At 55.6% G+C, this 19,167-nt stretch overlaps 1 protein-coding gene across 1 annotated transcript; it reads right to left on the bottom strand.

Moving 5' to 3' along the window:
* Positions 1-1,254: 1,254 nt before the first annotated feature.
* MUC3A (mucin 3A, cell surface associated) lies at positions 1,255-17,887 on the bottom strand. The gene is given in 15 exon segments (XM_087865506.1): positions 1,255-1,356; positions 10,017-10,069; positions 10,732-10,823; positions 10,915-11,062; positions 11,065-11,090; positions 11,271-11,433; positions 11,798-11,863; positions 12,477-12,625; positions 13,245-13,303; positions 13,416-13,531; positions 14,745-14,815; positions 14,903-14,933; positions 15,040-16,054; positions 16,595-16,722; positions 17,617-17,887. Coding segments are annotated over 15 exon segments (2,490 nt in total).
* Positions 17,888-19,167: the final 1,280 nt, after the last annotated feature.

Below are 19,167 nucleotides of genomic sequence, written 5' to 3'. Positions count from 1 at the left end.
TCGAGCATTTAGGGAACAGCACTATCAAATCACTGATCAGTGAGCTCGGGTCAGAGGGGTCATAATGCCTACGACTTTTGGAATTCTACGTTGATGAGAAAGATTGAAAAGATTGCTTGGCTGTTTTTTAAGTCAGTAGATATGTTTGTTTTGCCCAATCCTCTTGCCTGTGAGTTCGGTTTTGTCTAATTTGGGAGTAGAGGGGCAGAGCTGGGGAGGCTGCCAGGGTGGGGGGCACCCTGAGTCGCAGCTATGAGGAGTTTCAGAGCAAGGCGGCACGCAGGGCTCGGGTCCACACAAAGCAGAGGTGGCCGGACTCGGAGTAAACCCAGGCCTGGCTGTAGGACCTCAGAGCTGCCTTCTCTTTCCTTTCCTCCTTCCCTTCAGTGATGGACCACTCGGCCCTCCTCGTCTCAGAGGGTGCCTCCTCCACTCACGTCTCTGAAGCCCCCTTTGTATCTCACCCGGAGGGGACCACAGCCCTCCCCTTCCCTATCTTCATGTGCCCACGGAAAAGCCACTTCTCAGCTCTGCCCCACCCTTGTCCTTGTAACTGCTGAGACCATGCTGGGCCCTGGGATGGCCGACCACTCGGCCCCCTGCCCTTGCTGGGGCTCCTGGCCCCCCCATTGCAAGGTGGGCGTGGTCGAGGTCCACATGAAGGGAGGTGGGAGCAACCCCAGAGGGGGGTGTGGGGAGGGAGGGAACAGCCAGAAAGTAATATCTGAGCTACCGTTTCCCCTTCTTTAAAAAGCGTTTTGTGGATTTAGGCATTATAAATTTTACTGGACTTTTTAAGTTATAAAAGTAGACTGTGCTTCTTGTGACAAATCAAACAATGAACAGATACATAAAGGCAGTTTATGGTCGTGTCTCTAACTGAATCACGAAGAATGAATAGGGGTGGGGAGGGCTGGCATTTATTGGCCGCCTATCAGCGTCCCATACCGACTAACCTTATCACAAGTGCAACTCAGCGGTTGTGTGGGGAACAGCCTACACCATCCCGACAGCCCCCTCCCCCGCCCAGAGTAGAGTCTCCGCGGCTGCAGGGACCCAGAGCAGGTGCTCAGTGAGCACTTCTGAGTGGATGAGTGAATGAAGACTGAAAAGTCCACCAGACTCTTTTTCCTAATGTTTTAATGTTTTCCCGTGAGGCAGGCATTACTGTTTCTGTCTCACACGTTCACTGCAGTTCCGACGGTGAATTCTCTCCATGTTCAGGGTAGAGAGACAAGTGGGGCAGAGGGAAGGCTAGTGAAGCAGGTGTGAGGCCAGCTCTGGACTCGGCTGAGCGGCAGTGAAGAACGTCCAGAAAAGGCCATGGTCCCAACTGTGCCTTAGAAGCAGAGAGCCCTAAAAGAAGAAAAAGGAGGAGGGGGAGGGGGAGAGAGCCCTGGAGTGAAGGGGTAGCAAGGGTAGAGGCAGGGAGATTGAAGAGGACACCGCAGGGACATGGTGGGCCACCTGGGACCCCAACACAGGCTGGGACACTCACTGGAATGGACTCTGGGCATCCTGCTGTTTTTCATCTTTGTTCCTGGATTCGTATCACTTATGTCACTTAGTCGCCATTCAATCTGTCCTTAAAACATCCACATCCATGTTTTAAGGATGGCTTCGGCTGCCTCTCCGGACACACCGATGAGCTCCTGTCCACCTCACCCGGCTGCCCTCCCACCTAGGGAATCTGTCGTGTCCTTCAGGTTCCAAGATACCACCGCGCCCTATCTATCCTTCTCCTCGCTCCGGCTGCTCTGCCCGCTCACTGGCGAAGAGGGAGCCCCCAGGTAGAGGCTCCGCCGCACCTCCCAACCCTTTCTGCGCTCAAGGAGTGCACTCACTCCTGGGAGGGACGAGCAAACAGTGCCCCGAGCAGCGCCCCAGGTGAAGAGCTTTGGACCCCTCCAGGCCCAGGACTGGCAATGGTGTCCCCAAAGGACGTGGCAGGGAGGTGAGGCTGTCCTTCCCAAAGTCGACCTCCAGGGTCAGGGATGCCCCCTAGAAGCTGAGCAAAGGAAAAGCACGGCCGCTCTCCAAGGCAAGAACCAACAAGCCTAGGAGAAGAGAAGAGTAAACAAACGTCACCAGTAAGCAAAGAAATTCAAAACAAAGCAAGACGCTATGTATGTTTACCCACCAGACTGCACCCCTCTGCGATACTACATGATAATGACGGCAGGTGGTGTGGGGCATTCGCGTGGGATGCCTGGGGACTACACCTGGTACCAGATTTCCAAAGGAGAATCTGAAAACACGCATCAGGGACCGTGGGCAGACTCACAGCATTCTTAATGATTCCATTTCTAGATGCGGAGTTTTTGTAAGTTTTCACGCAAGAATGTTTATTACGTCGTTATTTATTATAATGAGAAATAGGCTCAAAGTGTCCAAGAACAGAAGAGTAAGAGACTGGTTAGAGGACGGTGATCCCCCGCAGATGGAATATTGACCTGCCGCTAAAACAAACACTAACGAGGGGCGCCCGGGGGCTCAGTCAGTGAAGCGTCTGACTCCAGCTCAGGTCATGATCGCAGGGTCTCAAGCCCCGAACCAGGTACTGCGCTCAGCAGGGAGTCTGCTTGAGAGTCTCTCCCCCTGCCCCTCCCCCTGTTCACGCGCGCTCTCTCTCTCTCTAATGAATAAAGAAATCTTCAAAAAAAAAATATGTTGCCCATAGAATAAATCTAAACACATATTCGGAAATAGATGACAATTCTCACAACGTTGCTCTGAGCGGTTAAACTAAATTTTCTTCCTTCCGCTTGCCTGTACTTTCTCAATGTTCTACAACAGCTATGCGTTCGTGTTAAACACATTTTTAAACACATATTTAAAACACACATGCCGTAAAAATAGAAGGTTAGGTGCGCCACAAACCTCAGAAGACGCAGAGAAAATCGCTCATGGCTAATGATTCCCAGGCTGGGATTCTCCACGCCCTCGTGGCCAAAATGCTTAAGGAAAATGATCTACAGTTGACCCTTGAATAACGCGGGTTTGAACTGTGCGGGTCCGCCTGTACGCGGAGTTTTTACAGGACAGCGCTGTAAACGTATTTTCTCTTCCTTATGATTTTCTTAATCACACTTTGTTTTTTCTAGCTTCACTTTACTGTAGGGATATGGGACAGAATACATGGGACAGCCAAAATACGTGTCATGTGACTGTTTACGTTCTCGGTAAGGGTTCCGGTCAACAGTAAGGCTATGAGTAGATAGTTTTGGGAGGAATCAAGAGTTATACGTGGATTTTCGACAGCACAGCGGTCGACGCCCCTAACCCCTGCGCTGTTCAAGGATCAACTGTGTTCGCCGGCGTTGTGGCCCCACAGTCATCATCAAAGACACCAGCTCTCCCTACCAAACAAGCACCATGTGCTACTTTCTTGCCCCGTTGATAGTTTTTATTGCTTCTTCACAATACGTGCATTTAGAATTTTCTTGACAAGATAAGCATTGGAGTAAGGCAGCCAGTTTGCTGGACAAGTCTTCCATTTACTGGCATCCTTGGGGAAAGCTCTAGAAAGCAAGTCCAGCACCGTGAGATGAAGCCGTTTCCTCCTGCTACCTCCAAAACACATTTGTGCTTGTGGCGAACCCAGTCAGTGGGGTTTGAAGGCTGGAGTGTGGGTGGGGCCCAAGAGCCCCTCCAAGATCAGCCACCACACAACTGAAGGATCTCATGCGCTCCGTTTCTCCCTGGAAAATGGGGATCAGTGATGCCTGCCATGACCACACTGCTCACTCTAGAATATTCTACACGAGCAGCAGTGTGGGGGCCACTGGGATGTGCTTCGGCCCCCCAGTCCCTGGTGCACTTTCAGCCCTGCCACGCATGAGCTCAGTGGCTTGGGCTTGTCTCCTTTTCTGTAAGGCCATTCCCACCTGGCAGAGCGGGATGGAGCTGAGGCCAAGCCCGTTGGCTCTCTCCCCTCCCCGCTGCACACACCTATCGCTATTCCAATTCTCTCCAGAGTTACGTATGGCCTTTTTGGTTCTGAATTGATCGAAGGCCATTGAGTATCTATTAATACTTCCTTCTGGGGGCATCTGGGTGGCTCAGTCGTTAAGCGTCTGCCTTCGGCTCAGGTCATGATCCTAGAGTCCTGGGATCGAGCCCGCATCAGGCTCCCTGCTCAGCGAGGAGCCTGCTTCTCCCTCTCCCTCTGCCCACCTCTCCGCCTGCTTGTGCTCGCTCTCTCTGTGTCAAATAAAATCTTAAAAAGAAGAAAGAAAGAAAGAAAGAAAGAAAGAAAGAAAGAAAGAGAAAAAGAAAGAAAGAAAGAGAAAAAGAAGAAAGAAAGAAAGAAAGAAAGAAAGAGAAAAAGAAGAAAGAAAGAAAGAAAGAAAGAAAGAAAGAGAAAGAAAGAAAGAAAGTAAAAAAGAAAGAAAGAAAGAAAGAGAAGAAAGAAAGAAAGAAAGAGAAAGAAAGAAAGAAAGTAAAAAAGAAAGAAAGAAAGAAAGAGAAGAAAGAAAGAAAGAAAGAGAAAGAAAGAAAGAAAGAAAGAAAGTAAAAAAGAAAGAAAGAAAGAAAGAGAAGAAAGAAAGAAAGAAAGAGAAAGAAAGAAAGAAAGAGAAGAAAGAAAGAAAGAAAGAAAGAAAGAAAAGAAAGAAAGAGAAAGAAAGAAAGAAAGAAAGAAAGAAAGAAAGAAAGAAAGAAAGAAAGAAAATACTTCCTTCTGGCCCAAGTCCTCAACAGCCCCCCACCTCTCCCCACGGCCTCCCCGAAAAGCGGGCGGCAGAAGCAGCCTCTGAGGCCCGCCTGCTCTCCTCCATCATCGGCCCGTCTCAGAGCTCCACACCCGCTTGGGTCGTAGCCCTTCCTGCGCGGTTCCCATGGTTCCGCCGGACAAACTTGGCTGTAAACTGCCTTATTCATCGTGCCTCACGCAGAGCACCCAGCACCTGCCCAGGCGGAGCCAGGCCTCCGGTGTTTGCTGAATGAGTAAGTTTATTACTTTCCATATAAAACACACTTCCTTTTAATCGCTCTAAATTTATACTATGCAAGTGCCAAAGGTTGGCCCTTTGTCTATTGTGAACAAATCTGCTCTCATCTCCACCACACTCCTCTCGATTTTGTGCTGGCACATTTTCCGCCTCCGCCTTCCCCTTGCTCTGCCCCAGAGCTCGGACCCCTCAGATGCTTCTACCCTGCCGCCCTGCATCCCGAGGAGCTCCCCTCCCCCACCCTGCCTGGGAACACTTTGGAACTTCATGTGAGCAAACGGGACACTGTCTCCAGTCCTCGTGTTAATCCACGGTGGTGTCTGGTCTTTGTGGCCCCTGTAGCACATGGAGAATGGAGAATTCCAGACTGTGCCCTGTTCGTATCCACCTCCGAGCCCCGGGCCTGCAGGACGGCTACACCCAGAAACTCCACGGTCAGCTCGAACACAGCAGGTCTCCCAGAAGGCCACCGTCAACCACCGGAAAGAGGCTCCTGCCTTCCCACCCATAGAGGCTCTAGGACAGTGTATCCTGGGGCCCCCACAGTCCATCATCAAGGGAAGTGGGGCTCCTGGCTGGACCCATGCCAGGATGGCTCTCAGGGCAACACAAGGGTCTGCCCTGGCAGGGCACTCCACCCCTGCTCAGTCCACAGAGACCCTCTGGGGTCTCCAAGCCTCCACCTGGCTCTAATGCCTTGGTCCCTTACACGCTCCCTGACCTTTGGGGCATTCCCACAGGTCAGTTCCCCCACACAGCTGTGCCTGTGCTTTTCCTACCTTCTCAGGTTGGCATTCCTTCCCCCTACTATCCAAACCTCATCAGTCCTCACAGGGAACTGGAGTACCCAGAGGAGAGTGCAGATTAGAAAGAAAACTATGGATGCCACGCAGGTCTCTGACCTTTCATCTGAAGCCTTCCCCGAAGACCCAGAATACCAGCTGGGGGTGGGGGGTGTTGTAGAGAGCTGAGGTCCTCCAGCGTACAAACCTTTTGTTAAGGGAGACGTCACGTTATTTGCTGTGTGGCCCCAGGTATGTCACTCACCCTCTCTGAGCCTCAATCTCCTATCCTCCTACGGTTCCTTACACAATCTCCCTTGCTGGAATTATGTGAGCTACCTGCTGTGAAATGGGTTTGTGAAGAGCAGAGCCCTCTGTGGGTGGGAGGTGGGGGGCCACTGGGTACCATCAGACCTTCTGGAGTCTTCTGGAATGGCCCTACTTGCCTGACCTCTCCACTCCTGATAGATGCTTTGACTCTGGAATGCTAATGGGCTCATTGGTGTCGGTGTGATCTTCACGCGATACCGAGCGCCTTAGGAATGGGGGTCTCTGCTTGTCCTGGTGGTTCTAACTCAGGGCAAGGCGCACGAGGGCAATGCCCTGCTGGCTGTGGGGCCCTTCATCCTCGTCACCATCACCACCGCCCTCTCTCTCCCCCGACAGCCTGACCAGACAGAGGCCCGGAGTCTGCCTGGGTGGCAGGGACAGGCTGGACCCCTCCTAAGGCTGACCCTGCCCGTAGCTTCCTATTCTCTGTATTTGACCTTAAAGCTAGTCTATCTAGAATTAAAGTACTTTCTTCATGTCCGTAAATCTCCACGGTTCACACCGGCAGCCCTCATCCTTTCCCATCAGCCGCTCACAGGCTGCACGGCCGGGCCTCGTCCGGGCAGGGAAGGAGGTACGCGGAGGCTTGGCGGCCGGCTGCGGTGGCCCCTGAGGGCCCGTGTCCGTGACTGCCCTGCCTGGGTTATCTCACTGCCACCCTGCAGGGCACCGGAGACTCCCTTCCCCACCCCCCTGCCCACTCCCCTGCCCACTCACCACCTCTCCCCCACAACCCCTTGGGGCCTTCAACTCAAGGCTCTCCTCTTCTACCTGGGGCCTTGGGCTCACTCCCCCAGCTCCCCTCACCCAGTGACTGTCCTGCCCACCCCTTCCCTATGGTTCTTCCTGGCCTCCAGGGTTGGGGGTGGGGGTGGGGATCTGAAAGTCAGCTCCGAGTGAGGGAACCCACAGGAAATCAGCTTGTAACCGACTGCTTCCCAGAGAAACAGCCATGACAGGTTCAACAAGGACCCCAGAGCCCGTGTCTCCCCCTCAGCCCTTCAGCTGATTCTAACTAGAGGGGTTTTCCCAGGTGCCCCTGAGCTCCGCCCATGCAGGAAGCTGCTGGAAGCTCCGTCCTTCCCTCCCCAGCCAGGGCTGACCACCTGTACCGTGCCTCTGTGAGGTCTGGAAATACCCAGCCTTTCCAGCAGATGCAGCCCACAGGAGGAAGGCAGGCAGACGCCACCATCTAAGTGAAGAAAGAATCCCAGCCCCTCTCAGCCCTGGTCCAGGGGCTTGGTGTAGGCCATCAAATGCGCAACCACAGGCCACACCCCTTGCCCCGCTCCCACACGACTCCAGGGTGACCCCTGTACCACCCCCAAAGGCAGAATGAGGTCAGAGCCCAGGTGTCCAGCTCTGTGGCAGACCCCTCCCCTGCAAAGGGAGTGGGGGGAAAGGAGGAGGAGCCCCGCCCGAGGCCAGCACACACTGGGCCCCCAGGGAGTGCCTGCCCTGGTCCACTCAGCCTGAGTCACTGTAGCAGGTGCCCAGAGCGAGAGACCCAGTGTGAGGATCCAGGACACCAGCATCTCCAGACGGGGCCCTGGCTGTAGGGTCTCCCCTCGTCAGGAGGGCCCAAGGAATGAGAGCTCCCAGGGAAGGACCAGCTGTATAAAGGACCCCAGAGACTTTTGCCTTGGGGTAGGGGTGCGGTGATGGGACTGAGTGGATGGTGTGTGGTGACCACAGGGAATTGGCCAAAGGGCGGCCTGTCAACCCTCCCCTCTAACTCCATGGAAGCTGACCGACCGCCCAGAGCCAGGGTCCCTCCAGCGGAAGCCAGAGCCATGGGTGCGGCCAGGCAAGAGGGAGGGACAAGAGGCCGGAGATGTGAGAGTCGGTGGTGGTTAGCAAGGGGCGGGGGCCAAGAAATGCCAGGAAGAGGGTAACTATGGAGGGAGGGGTGACAGTTCTGGAAGGAGCAGCCATCCCCAGGCCAGGCTGAGTGAAGGACCCTGCACCACCACCCCTGAGAAGCCCCTCTTTCGTCCAGCCTTCCTTCCCCCTCATCCACCTCAAGCTGGCCCCTTGCAAATTTCCAGTGCCTTCCCCCAGACCTGCGACCACTAGTCCTTCCGGGTGGAAGTCCCATTCACACCTGAGGCTTTGCGGCCCTAGCCTCCACCCCCAGCCACTGGCCGTCCCAGGGCAAAGGTCCCAGGGGCTTTTCCCAAACCCCCACCCTAAGAACCTCCATCTGTCGGCCCCAACCACCCTCAGCTCCCGCAGTAGTGGGAACAGGAGGGCCGAAGCCCAAGCGCGGCAGGCCCTGGCGTGAGCGTGTCTGCCACCCGGGCTTGTGGAGGCTCGAGGTCTTTGGGGAGGCCCAGGTTTACCCATCGGCGCAAATGGCAGCTGACCCAGCCTGGGCCACCCACCCCCCCGACCCAGCCCTGAGCTCCCTGTGTCAAGGGAGGAAGGGCACAGATGACAAACCCAACAGGCCCCCACCTGCTGCTCATCTGGAGGCTCCCCTGAGTAACAAAATGGGCCCCCAGTCTCTAGGAGGACAGTCATGGCCCTGAGGGGTCCCACAGACCCCTTCCCTCCTTGCTGGGAGAAACCGGTGCTGCCAGGCCCTCCCACACATCCTCTGGAAGTCTCTGTTCTCCAAGTGGAGGTGCCATGAGATGAGGAAGACACGGAGCAACCTCTTTTACAGTAAACGCTGTATTGTGTTCACACGGGAGAACTGGAGGCTGGCACACACTCTTCCCCAAAGGAGATGTTCCTGCGAACGAGGCTGGGGACTTCTGGCCCCTGAGGTTACTGTGGGGATGGGCGTGAGGCCAGACAGGGAAGGGTGGGGAAGGGCGGGGAGGGTGAGGTAGTAGGGGATGGGAAGAGAGGGGAATGAGGACAAAGGGCCGAGGGAGCTTCTCCATCTCAGGGCCCGGCTTCTGCTCCTCCTTGAGGCCTCGGAAAACCGGAATCCTGGGACTTTGGGATCGAGAAGAAGGAATGGAGCCTCAGAATGGGGGACCAGGGCCTGGGAAGTACCAGCCGTGGGGCCTGAGAGGCAGAGGACACCCACACCTGGCTCCGAATGGGGTATGGAGGGAGGAGGGAGGATTTAAGACTGGGGTCTGGGACTGGGGGGGGGGGTGGTAAGAATTTAGGGCTGAGATTGTAAGGATGGGGGAAGTGACAAACTGGGGGAGACCTGGGGCTGGGCGCTGGGCTGGGGAGTCGTTTAAGAGGTGGGTTCATACGGGGAGACTTAAGGGTGGGAGCAAGGGGTGCCACAAGGAGTTCCATATAGAGCAGGTAGGAGGATGGGCACAGGTGCAGGTGGGGAACAGTGTAGGGATGCACACAGGAGAACAGACTGAGGTCCGAGACCCCTGAAGGATGTGGGGGTCCCCGAGAGACCACATAAGCATGAGGGCTGACACGGGAAGGTGCATTGGGACGGAGATCTGACGGCATGTCTGGTTTTCACAGTAACCCTACGAGGTATCAGGACAAGTATGCTCTACTCCTCTGACAGGCTCAGAGAAGTTACTGACTCGGCCAAGGTCCCACAGTGCAAGAGCCTGGATTTGAACTGGGTCTCCAGGTGAGTTTCTCCCAAGTCGGGATAAGGATGAGGGTCAGGGAAACGGTCTGAGTTTGCTCAAGGAACCCAGGCGAGAGCTGCGCAAGTCCGTGGGCCGTACCCTGAGATGGATGCGGTTCAGACGGTTTCTTCTCACTGTCTGGGGCAGGGTGGAGGGGGACGTGCGGGGCTCACAGTAAGGACGAGGCCAACCTCCAGTCTCTGGAGATGCACCTGCCACAGAGTATGTGTCCAAGAGCGAGTGAGAACAGGGAGCCACCCTGCTCAGCCTGGCTGGCAGGGCACTGCCTCCTGGTCCTAGCCCAGCCCCGGGCCCTGGTGCGTGCAGGGAGGGTGTCTGGACCCGGATCTGGGAGAGTTCCTTACCATCCCCCCTGGCCCCCTCACCCTCACACTGGTGTCCGCATTCTCCAAGGCCACCTGGAAGTGTTCATCCTTGACTAGACAGAGAGAAAAGAGGAGGGGAGGGGATTATGCTAAGTGAAATAAGTCACGCAGAGAAAGGTAATTATCATATGGTTTCACTTACTTGTGGAATTTAAGGAATAGCACGAAGGACATTGGGAGAAGGAAGGGAAGAGTGAAGGGGGGGAATCAGAGGGGTAGAGGAACCATGAGAGACTATGGACTCCGGGAAACAAACTGAGGGTTTCAGAGGGGAGGGGGTGGGGGGATGGGTTAGCCCGGTGATGGGTAGTTACTGCATGGAGCCCTGGGTGTTAGACACAAACAATGAATCACGGGACACTACATCAAAAGCTAATGATATACTGTGTGGTGACTAACACAACATAATAAAAAAATCGAACAAACAAACAAACCAAAGAGGAGGGGAGGAGAGAACAGGAGGAAAGAGAGGAGAGAAGGGGCAGGAAAGGAGAAGGGCAGGAAAGGTGGGGAAGGCAAGGCCTGGCAGGGGGGCTCCTAGGCCCCAGTGCCTGCCCTGCAGGGATGGCCCGTGCAAGACCTTCGCCCTCCTCAGGAGGAAGGTACACGACGCTCCTACGTGTCTGCCCTGGGCAAGGGAGGAGGCTGGGTCCTTCCCAGGCCACAACGGTTCCCAGGAAACCCCCGGTCCCCCTTCTCTGGAAGCAGGACTCACCCGTTCAGTCGTCCTCCAAGCCCAAGTTTGAAAAAGTTCCCACAGTTTCCTCATCCCAGATCTCAAACCATCTCCTGTCATCGTCCCAGGACCTGAGGCCGGGCGACGCACCGCACCGTCAGAGCAGGGCCGCCCCAGCTGGGACCCCTTTGCCACCCTCACCCCCACCCCCAGCGCTCTCACCGGCCTCCACCTTGGCCACCTCTCCGGGAGCGGGAGCGGGCAACAAAGAGGCTCAGGGACGCCAGCAGCAGCAGCGGCAGAACCACGACCCCCACCATGCCGCCGACCACTGCCCTCCAGGCGACGGCCACCTCGCAGCGCGGGCCGAGAACCAGTGCGTGTCCGTGGAGAAGCAGCTGGCGCAGGGGGTCACAGGTCACAGACCCTCACCACCTTCCCTGCCGGGTCCACTCGCATGCACACAGACCCCTTCAGGCTGGCAGGTGGGCCGCGGTGGGGGCGGAGCCGCGGTGAGAGGCCAGCTGATAGGCCTGGCGGGCTGTGGGCGGGGCTCCCGCGTGGGCACCGAGTCTCACCGGCAAGCAGGACCACTCCTCTGCACGAGGCACTGGCCCTGGTGACAGTCGATGGCGCCGTCCACGCCGGGAGTGCATTTGGTGACGTAGCGGAGCCGGTTCTCCTCCACCAAGGGGAAGTAGAAATCCTCATAGCCTTTGGCGGTGGCGCGGCGACAGATGGCTGGGAGGGGGTAAGGGGTTGCAGAAAGACAGGGACCTCATCCACGCTACTCGGGCCTGGTTATAATGGCTCTGAAAGTAGATGGGGAAACGACATTTCCGAGGGTGGGGTGTCGCGGAGCTGACCCTAGGATTAGATGAGGGGAGGGCAGACCCCCAGGACCCTCACCTTCTCCTCACCCTCCCTGCGGATCCTCAGGGCGAAGCTACTAACAAGGGCCAGGAAGGGCAAGCCCTGCCCGGGGCCACATTACTTGCCTCCCTGAAAGGTCTCCCCCTCCTCCCCAGGGAATTTCAATGGACAAATGTTCCTGGTGGGAGGGTCATGGCCTCCTGGGGCCACTCAGCCCTTTGCCCACCCTTACCTCCCAGAGTCAGCTCCTTCCTGATGTTACTGTTCACCTTGACAGAGTCAGGCTTAAAACGCAGGGCTGGGGGGACACAGGCATAGGTGAACTGGGGGGGGGGAGAGGCGGGTTAAGGGCTCAGAGCAGGGTAAGCCCGGGGAGGGGCAGAGAGGGCTCTGTCACTATGGGGGAGATGTGGAGGGGCCACAAGGGAAGGCGCTTCTTGCCTCCCTCATCTCCCCCCTAATAAACAAGGGTCCTCAGCCATCCTGAAAACTTGGAGCAGAACTGTTAATGGGTCTTCCCCAGCACCCAAGTTCTGGAAGGCTCCTCCTTAGCCCCATTCTTTTTTTTTTTTTAAGATTTTATTTATTTATTCGACAGAGATAGAGACAGCCAGCGAGAGAGGGAACACAAGCAGGGGGAGTGGGAGAGGAAGAAGCAGGCTCATAGCGGAAGAGCCTGATGTGGGGCTCGATCCCACAACGCCGGGATCACGCCCTGAGCCGAAGGCAGACGCTTAACCGCTGTGCCACCCAGGCGCCCCCTTAGCCCCACTGTTGACCCAGCTGGCTTGTAAACCCACCCCCTCCTCTCCCAATCTGCTGGAAGGAGCGCCGAGCTGACACCTGAGCCCAGAGGCTCCTATCAAAGCTGGTGGCTCTGGCCCTGACCCCTCCCTCTAGCTTTGGCTCACTCTGGTTATTCTGGCAGCCGTCCCCATTATAGCTGACATTCTGGAGCTCCTCCTTCAGGCCCGTCTTCATCTTCTCATACGTGCTCTCCAGCTGGAGGCTAAAGGGCAACTCCAGCAGGACCAGACAGTCCACCACAACGCTGCCACTCCTGGCGGGATCAAGAGGGTGGGGGCCTTACAGGGTGCTCAGGCCTGGGGCACGTAAGTCTTTAGGAGGGCACCTCCAGGACCAAGCACGAGGGCACTGTTATTGGGAGGAAGGCAGAAGCAATGAATTGGGATTCCAGGAACATTATTTGCAGGAGCCGCCCGCATCCCTGATTTAGCCCAGAGGGCAGGACAAGGAATGACTGACATTCTCTCGCCTTGCATCGAGCCATTACCAAACCAGGCCCTCCTGGGCTCTCTGCCTCGTTCATGCTGACCCACTCAGTAGGCCAGGTGCCAGCCAGAGAAAAACCAGCTAACTGTCCAGACACCAAGCTTCCCATAAGCCCTCATGCATCACCTCCCTGCATGTCCCATGTAATCTCTTTCCTTCCAATCATGCTTAAAAAGGAGGGGTGGCATCTCTCCTACAGAGAAATGACCACAGAAAATGATTGAAAAAAAAAAAAATCCCCCATGAAGTGATTGGTTCCCGTCTCCTTCCTCCACCTCTCTCTAAAATCTGATGATTCCAAAAGGAAAAGATGGCTTCTCCAGCTTTTCTTTGTGCCCCTTGCCCCCACCCAGCACTGCCTCCACAGCCCCGTAAGGGTCTCCCACCTCAGTGACAGGATCTCCACATCCTTGAACCCCTGTACATTCTGGTAAATCTTCTGCATCTGAAATGCCAAGACCTTGGGCTCACGCCTGAACCTGGTGACCTGCGTGTACCCAGGGGCCCAAGCTCAGCTTCAGGGAAGGACGCCTGAGTTCCCTCCCTTTCCCCGTCACCTGATCCCGGAAGGTGTCACTGAAATCCCTGTAGGCCGTGGAAGTGCTGTCGTTGAGGTCCGGTGAGAACTCCTGGTCAACAGACACCCCCATGCCCACTTCAGTGTCCATGGCACCTGCACACAGCACATCCCGCTCTGGTCACTTCACCACCCACTCCTGTCTGACGCCACCGCCACTGCCACCCAGGGGTTCCTCCCATTGCCCGTGTTCCCTGAGGACTGACTGAACAGCAGGAGGAATGGAGGTAGAATTTCTAGGATGAGTTGTGCCAAGCTGTGGGAAAGATTAGAGGTAAGGAGGCACGGCAGCCAGGCCCATGGTCTCCCCCTTGTCTGACCCAGTGGCAGGCAGAACGACGGCTCCCCAAGATGCCTGTGTCTTCACCCCAGAGCCTCCGGATATGTTATGCTACATGGCAAGGAGGAATCAGGATTGCAGATAGAATTTAAATCGCTCATCAGCTGACTAACATGGGAAAATTAACGTGGATTACTGGATGGGCTCAACATAATCACGAGAGTCCTTAGCAGTGGAGAAGAGAGGCAGAAGAGCTCAGAATCGGTCACAAAATGTGACGATAGAGGAAAGGCGCGGAGATGCATGTTGCCAGCTGCGAAGACGGAGAGAGGGAGCCTTGAGACAAGGAATGCGAGAGGCTTCAGAACCTGAAAGGAGCAAAGAGATGGATCCTTGCCTGTAAAGCCTCCAGAAAGGAACACAGGCCCACCAACACGCTGATGTTAGCCTGGGTAGACCCACGTGAGACTCCCCTCTGTAGAATGGTAAGACAATAGATCTGCGCTATTTCCGCTGCTTAGTTTGTGAAAATTTATCACAGCAGCATTTATTTTTTTTATTTTTTTATTTTTTTTTAAAGATTTTATTTATCCATTCGACAGAGATAGAGACAGCCAGCGAGAGAGGGAACACAAGCAGGGGGAGTGGGAGAGGAAGAAGCAGGCTCATAGCGGAGGAGCCTGATGTGGGGCTCGATCCCATAACGCCGGGATCACACCCTGAGCCCAAGGCAGACGCTTAACCGCTGTGCCACCCAGGCGCCCCCACAGCAGCATTTAGAAGCTAGTACAGCTTCTAGAAGCCCAGACAGAGAAGGAGACCACAAGAAGGAGTGTGATCCCTACCACCTCCTGGAGGTGAGGGTGGAAAGGAGGCAGGACATGGGGTAGAGGAAAGCATTGGAGAGAAGGCAGGGACGGAGGAATTAGGCAAAATGACTGCTGGCAGGCAGACCATAGGACTGGACCCAGGGAGAGTCAGTGGCCTCTCCCCGGAGAAAGTGCAGACGGCAGGGTCCTGGCAACTCACCCAGATCCACCTGGTCCACCACAAACCCGCAACGGGAGCCGTGGAAGGTGCTAGGGCAGTGGCACTTGAAGCCATCCCATTAACCCCCATTCTGGCACCTGATCTCCTGGAGCTCACAGTGGTCCCCAGAGAACCCCAAGGGGCAGTGGCAGGGGCCCTGCATCCTCGTGCCACCATTGTCACAGGGGCCTGGGCAGCACAGGAAAAAAGGAAGTTCAGCATAGGGCTTGCTCTTGGTAACACAGAAATTTCTCAGAGGAGAGAGAAGAGGGAAGAGGTAAGCAGGAGGTCCAACCTGGAGTGGTGGTCAACCTAGACCGCGTGGTCATCTGAGCAGTGGTCAAAGTTGTCCTGGGTGACGTAAGGGTAGTGGTACTCCGAGGCATGACCGCCGGTGTTTCCAGAGTCTTGGTAGTGGTTGGGGCGGCGTGAGTCGACTTGCTCGAAGTCACCACAGCCGTTGGAAAGCTGCTGCTTGGTCTTGGCGTCAGTGGAAGGCTAGTGAACCCAGGCATATGTGGGATGGTTACAGAATTGGGGCTCATCCAGTTTCCACTGGTGGGTCTCTGAGTGCTTGTCACAACTGTGTCACTGGGGACAGTCCCAGTGCTGACAGAACTAGGAGCATCTGTTACGCTGTTGGCAGGACGAGTTTCCAGAACAGAAGTGTCCGTATGCATAGGAAACACGGTTGTCATACTGGTGGAACTAGGAGAGGTGGCCATCTCAGTAGGAGAGGTAAACACTGACACTGGGTTGGTGGGCGTAGAAGTCACTTCACCACTTGGACCCATTTCCATACATGAAGTCACGGGAGAGACAGGAGCTATCATAACTGATACGGAGTCTGGACACGGGGTAGAACAAATAAAACAGCTGGTCGTTGGGTCGGTAGCAAAGGTCTTTAGAGAAGATGTGGTTGGAGAAGTTCTTGTATTCAAGGTGGAGGAAGGGGTGGTGTTTGCGGTCGAAGTGGAGACCGATTCCGCGGTTGGGGCAGGAAGAGAAGACAGATGCGTACGCGAGGCTGATGTTAAGGCTTTGGTGGTCACGGTCCCCGGAGTAGAGGCGGTAGATGTCAGAGAATCAACTGTATCCGTGGCAGTGACGGATGATGTCGTTGCCAGACGAGAAGGAATCTCTGTGGCGAAAGACTGCGTCCCAACATCCCCGGCAGGAGTTCGTGTGGCTTTCCAGGTGGATGCCGCGTGAGAGGCTGTGACAGTCGTCTTGCGTGTGTGCGTGGTAAACGTCGTAGAGGACGGCAGTCCAGCGGCCGGGGACGTGGCGTGTGTCCGTGGTGGTGGGTGCTGGGGAGGGGTCAGCGTTTGTGTGCCGTGTCTTCGTGCCTGTTGCGTATGAGGGGGTACCGTCTGTCTGCGTGGTCCCCGTACCACCGGTAGACACGGGAGAGGGACCTGCGGATGTACCTGGGGTGTTTGTAGCAAGGGTGGGAGGGGGAGTGCCGTGGGTGCTTATGAGCACGGCAGGCTTTGCAGGAGAGGCTGTGATGACCCTGGGTGTTGTGTCTGCATCTTGCACGGTGGGGGAAGATGGGATGACGGATGTGGGAACCGCGGACATTTTGGAAACGGTGGTTGTGGAGCTAAGGTCAGTAATGGTAATCGGTGAACCGCTGGGACCCCTGGATGTGGAGATGACGGTTGTCGGTGTGGAGGCAGGCGTGCCTGTACTAGCAGAGGATGCGGTCATGGCGGGGCTTATCCTGGGGGTACCCATGGTAGAGGGAGCTGGGTTATTGCTGATGTGGTTGTGCTTCCTTCAGGGTAGATGTTTGAAGAAGTGACACCTGGGGTACTGTGTGGTATCGTAGGAGTGGGTGCTGTTACCCCAATCGTGGTAGTAGTTTCTGGAGTGGAGGAAGTGGGCAAAGAGGCTGTGTTCGAGGTGGCAATGGTGGAGATGTTGGTGGGAGTGGGGATTTTGGTTGTGGCCACGGTGCCAGTTCTAGTGGGAGCTATAGGGGTGGATGGGACATGGGTTGTAGGGAGTGTAGTAATCAGGGTGGATAGAGGGGTAGTGTTTGTGGTCCAGCTGGAGACGGATTTTGTGGATGGAGCAGGTAGAGAAGACAGACGCGTGCTCGTGGCTGATGTCAAGGGACTGCTGGTCACTGGAATAGGAGAGGCTGGTGCTGCAGAATTGACTGTATTCTGGGTGTAATTAAGGATGGAATTGTGGGGGGAGGAGGCATGTCCGTCAGGAGAGATGCTGCGGAAACGTCTTTTGCAGGCGTAAGTGTAGTTTTCCAGGTGGGGATGGCAGGCGAAGGCGCGCTGGTCAACTTGCCCGTGTGCGTCGCGGCCGCAGTGGGGGAGTGGGGCTCTGTGGTTGGGAATGTCGCGTAAATACTGGTGGTAGTGGGTTCCACGGTGGTTTCAGAGGTGGCAGGTGCGGCAGAAACCACTGTGTTTGTTGGCGGGATTGATGACACGATGGGAGAAATTGAGGGAATTCCTGTCGTGAGAGTTTCTCTAGGGGAGTCACTCCCCAGAAGTTTTGTTTTCGTGGAGCTCATCGTTTCCCAAGCACTGTCGGTGCACTGAGTGGAGCAGCTGTTTCAGCAGAAGCGGCTACACTTCGTGCTGTCGGTGTTGTTCGTCTACTTGCCGATGCGGGATCGTGAGTGGCGGCGGTCGCTGCTTTGAATGTACTGGCAGGACTAGGAAGTGAAGTTGTGGTTGTAATCAAGGGGCTACCGGGGATGGGTGAAGAGCTGTTATCTAGGTCGCGGTTGCTGGAATATTCGCAGCAGTTAGCGAAGGGGTAATAGAGGTAGAAGTGGTTACTGGGGTAAGAGACCTGGGTGTCTGGATGCTTGCCGTGGCCAGGCTAGCCCTTTCTGGGGTACCAGTTGTAGGGGATGCCGGAGTACGGAAGGTCGTGCGTGGGGCTGAGACAGAGGAAGAGAGTAGGGCCACGGTTGTGGGAGTTCTCCCCAGAGCGGTGGTGGTCGTGGGAGGCGAGGCCGTGGCCGAGGTGAGTCTCTCGGCGGTGGTCAGGGTCACGCAGGTGGTGGGGTAAGTGGTAGTGATGACGAGGCTCGTGGGACAGATGCACTTTGCGGTCCTCGTGTAGGCAATGAGTGGAGTGGCTTCGACCTTGGTGCCAAGCTCGGACATTGGGACTGCTGAGGTGCTGGACCTGATGGCAGTTTTGAGCAATGCCTCAGAAATAGGTTTAAAGTGGGGGGAGGTGGGGGGAGCTCTACGTGTGTGTTCCCTACTGTTGGGAGCTGGAGGGGCCCTGCTGGGGAGGCTGAGTGGCCACCTTGCCGCCCCTTGGGAGCGTGGGGAGCTGCTGAGAGCAGTGCCAGCTGCTTGTGCTCTGAGAAAAAGCTCAGGAGAGGTGGATGCGGCCATGGGGAAAGTGCCTGTGTTGAGGACGGAACAGAGGGATTCATTTGCGATCGCTTTGACACCATAAACACCGCGTGGTTATTCGCTACCCCCGTTTTCCAGACAGTATCACAGAAGGTAGGAAGTTCCATTGCTTATCCCTCCATCAGAGACAGGTTGGGGCTAGGGCCTTTTAGGTTCTGAAGGGGACGCCCTCAGGCCTTTGCTCCCCTCTTCTGAGTGGGGAGCTTCCAGCCCTAGGGACGGCTGTGCTGAGCAAGCAGGTTCAGCTGCGGGTCCTTCCACCCCACCCCCTTGTCCACACATACGTGTTTCCCTGACTCTGCTCCTTCCTCTCCCCCACCTGCTGCTCAATGTCCCCACGCTTCGGCTCTCCTCTGCCCTTCTCCCTATGACATACTGCTGTCTGGGCAGACTCTGCTCTTCCAAGAGAACCCAGCCAAGCCTGGGCTTGGGGGAGGGGGGACACATCATGGACACTGGAGCCCTTGGGTCAGAGAGGGGAAAGTTGCATAGAGAACAGCAAAGGGAAAACCAGAGATGGAGGCTCAGACGCTATTGAGATTGAGAGACAGGGAGAGAGAACCGCACTGACAGGCTGAGGGACAGGACAGAAAAAGAAACTTAGAGAAAGTGATAACTCAGAAGGTAGGCATGAGGGACGCCTGGGTGGCTCAGTCGGTTAAGCGTCTGCCTTCAGCTCAGGTCATGATCCCAGGGTCTTGGGATCGAGCCCCGCATCAGGCTCCCTGCTCAGCAGAGAGCCTGCTTCTTTCTCTCCCTCTGCTGCTCCCCCTACTTGTGTTCCCTCCCTCCCTCTCTCTCTGTCAAATAAATATATAAAATCTTAAAAAAAAAAAAAAGATAGGTATGAGTTCCAAGGACCTTAAGATTTAGCAGTGAGTGTTAATAAAAACAAACATATTTTCTATCACCCACTCTATTTTGGCCACTGGGTTAATTAGTTTACAAACATGAACCCCTCACTCCATAGATATCATCAACCCCATTTAAGAGTGAGGGCCAGAGATGTCATAATGCTG

The sequence above is a fragment of the Ursus americanus genome, chromosome 2, assembly GCF_024610735.1.
Source record: "Ursus americanus isolate L20-20 chromosome 2, mUrsAme1.1.p, whole genome shotgun sequence".
NCBI lineage: Eukaryota > Metazoa > Chordata > Mammalia > Carnivora > Ursidae > Ursus > Ursus americanus.
This window is presented reverse-complemented; position numbering and strand designations above follow the sequence as displayed.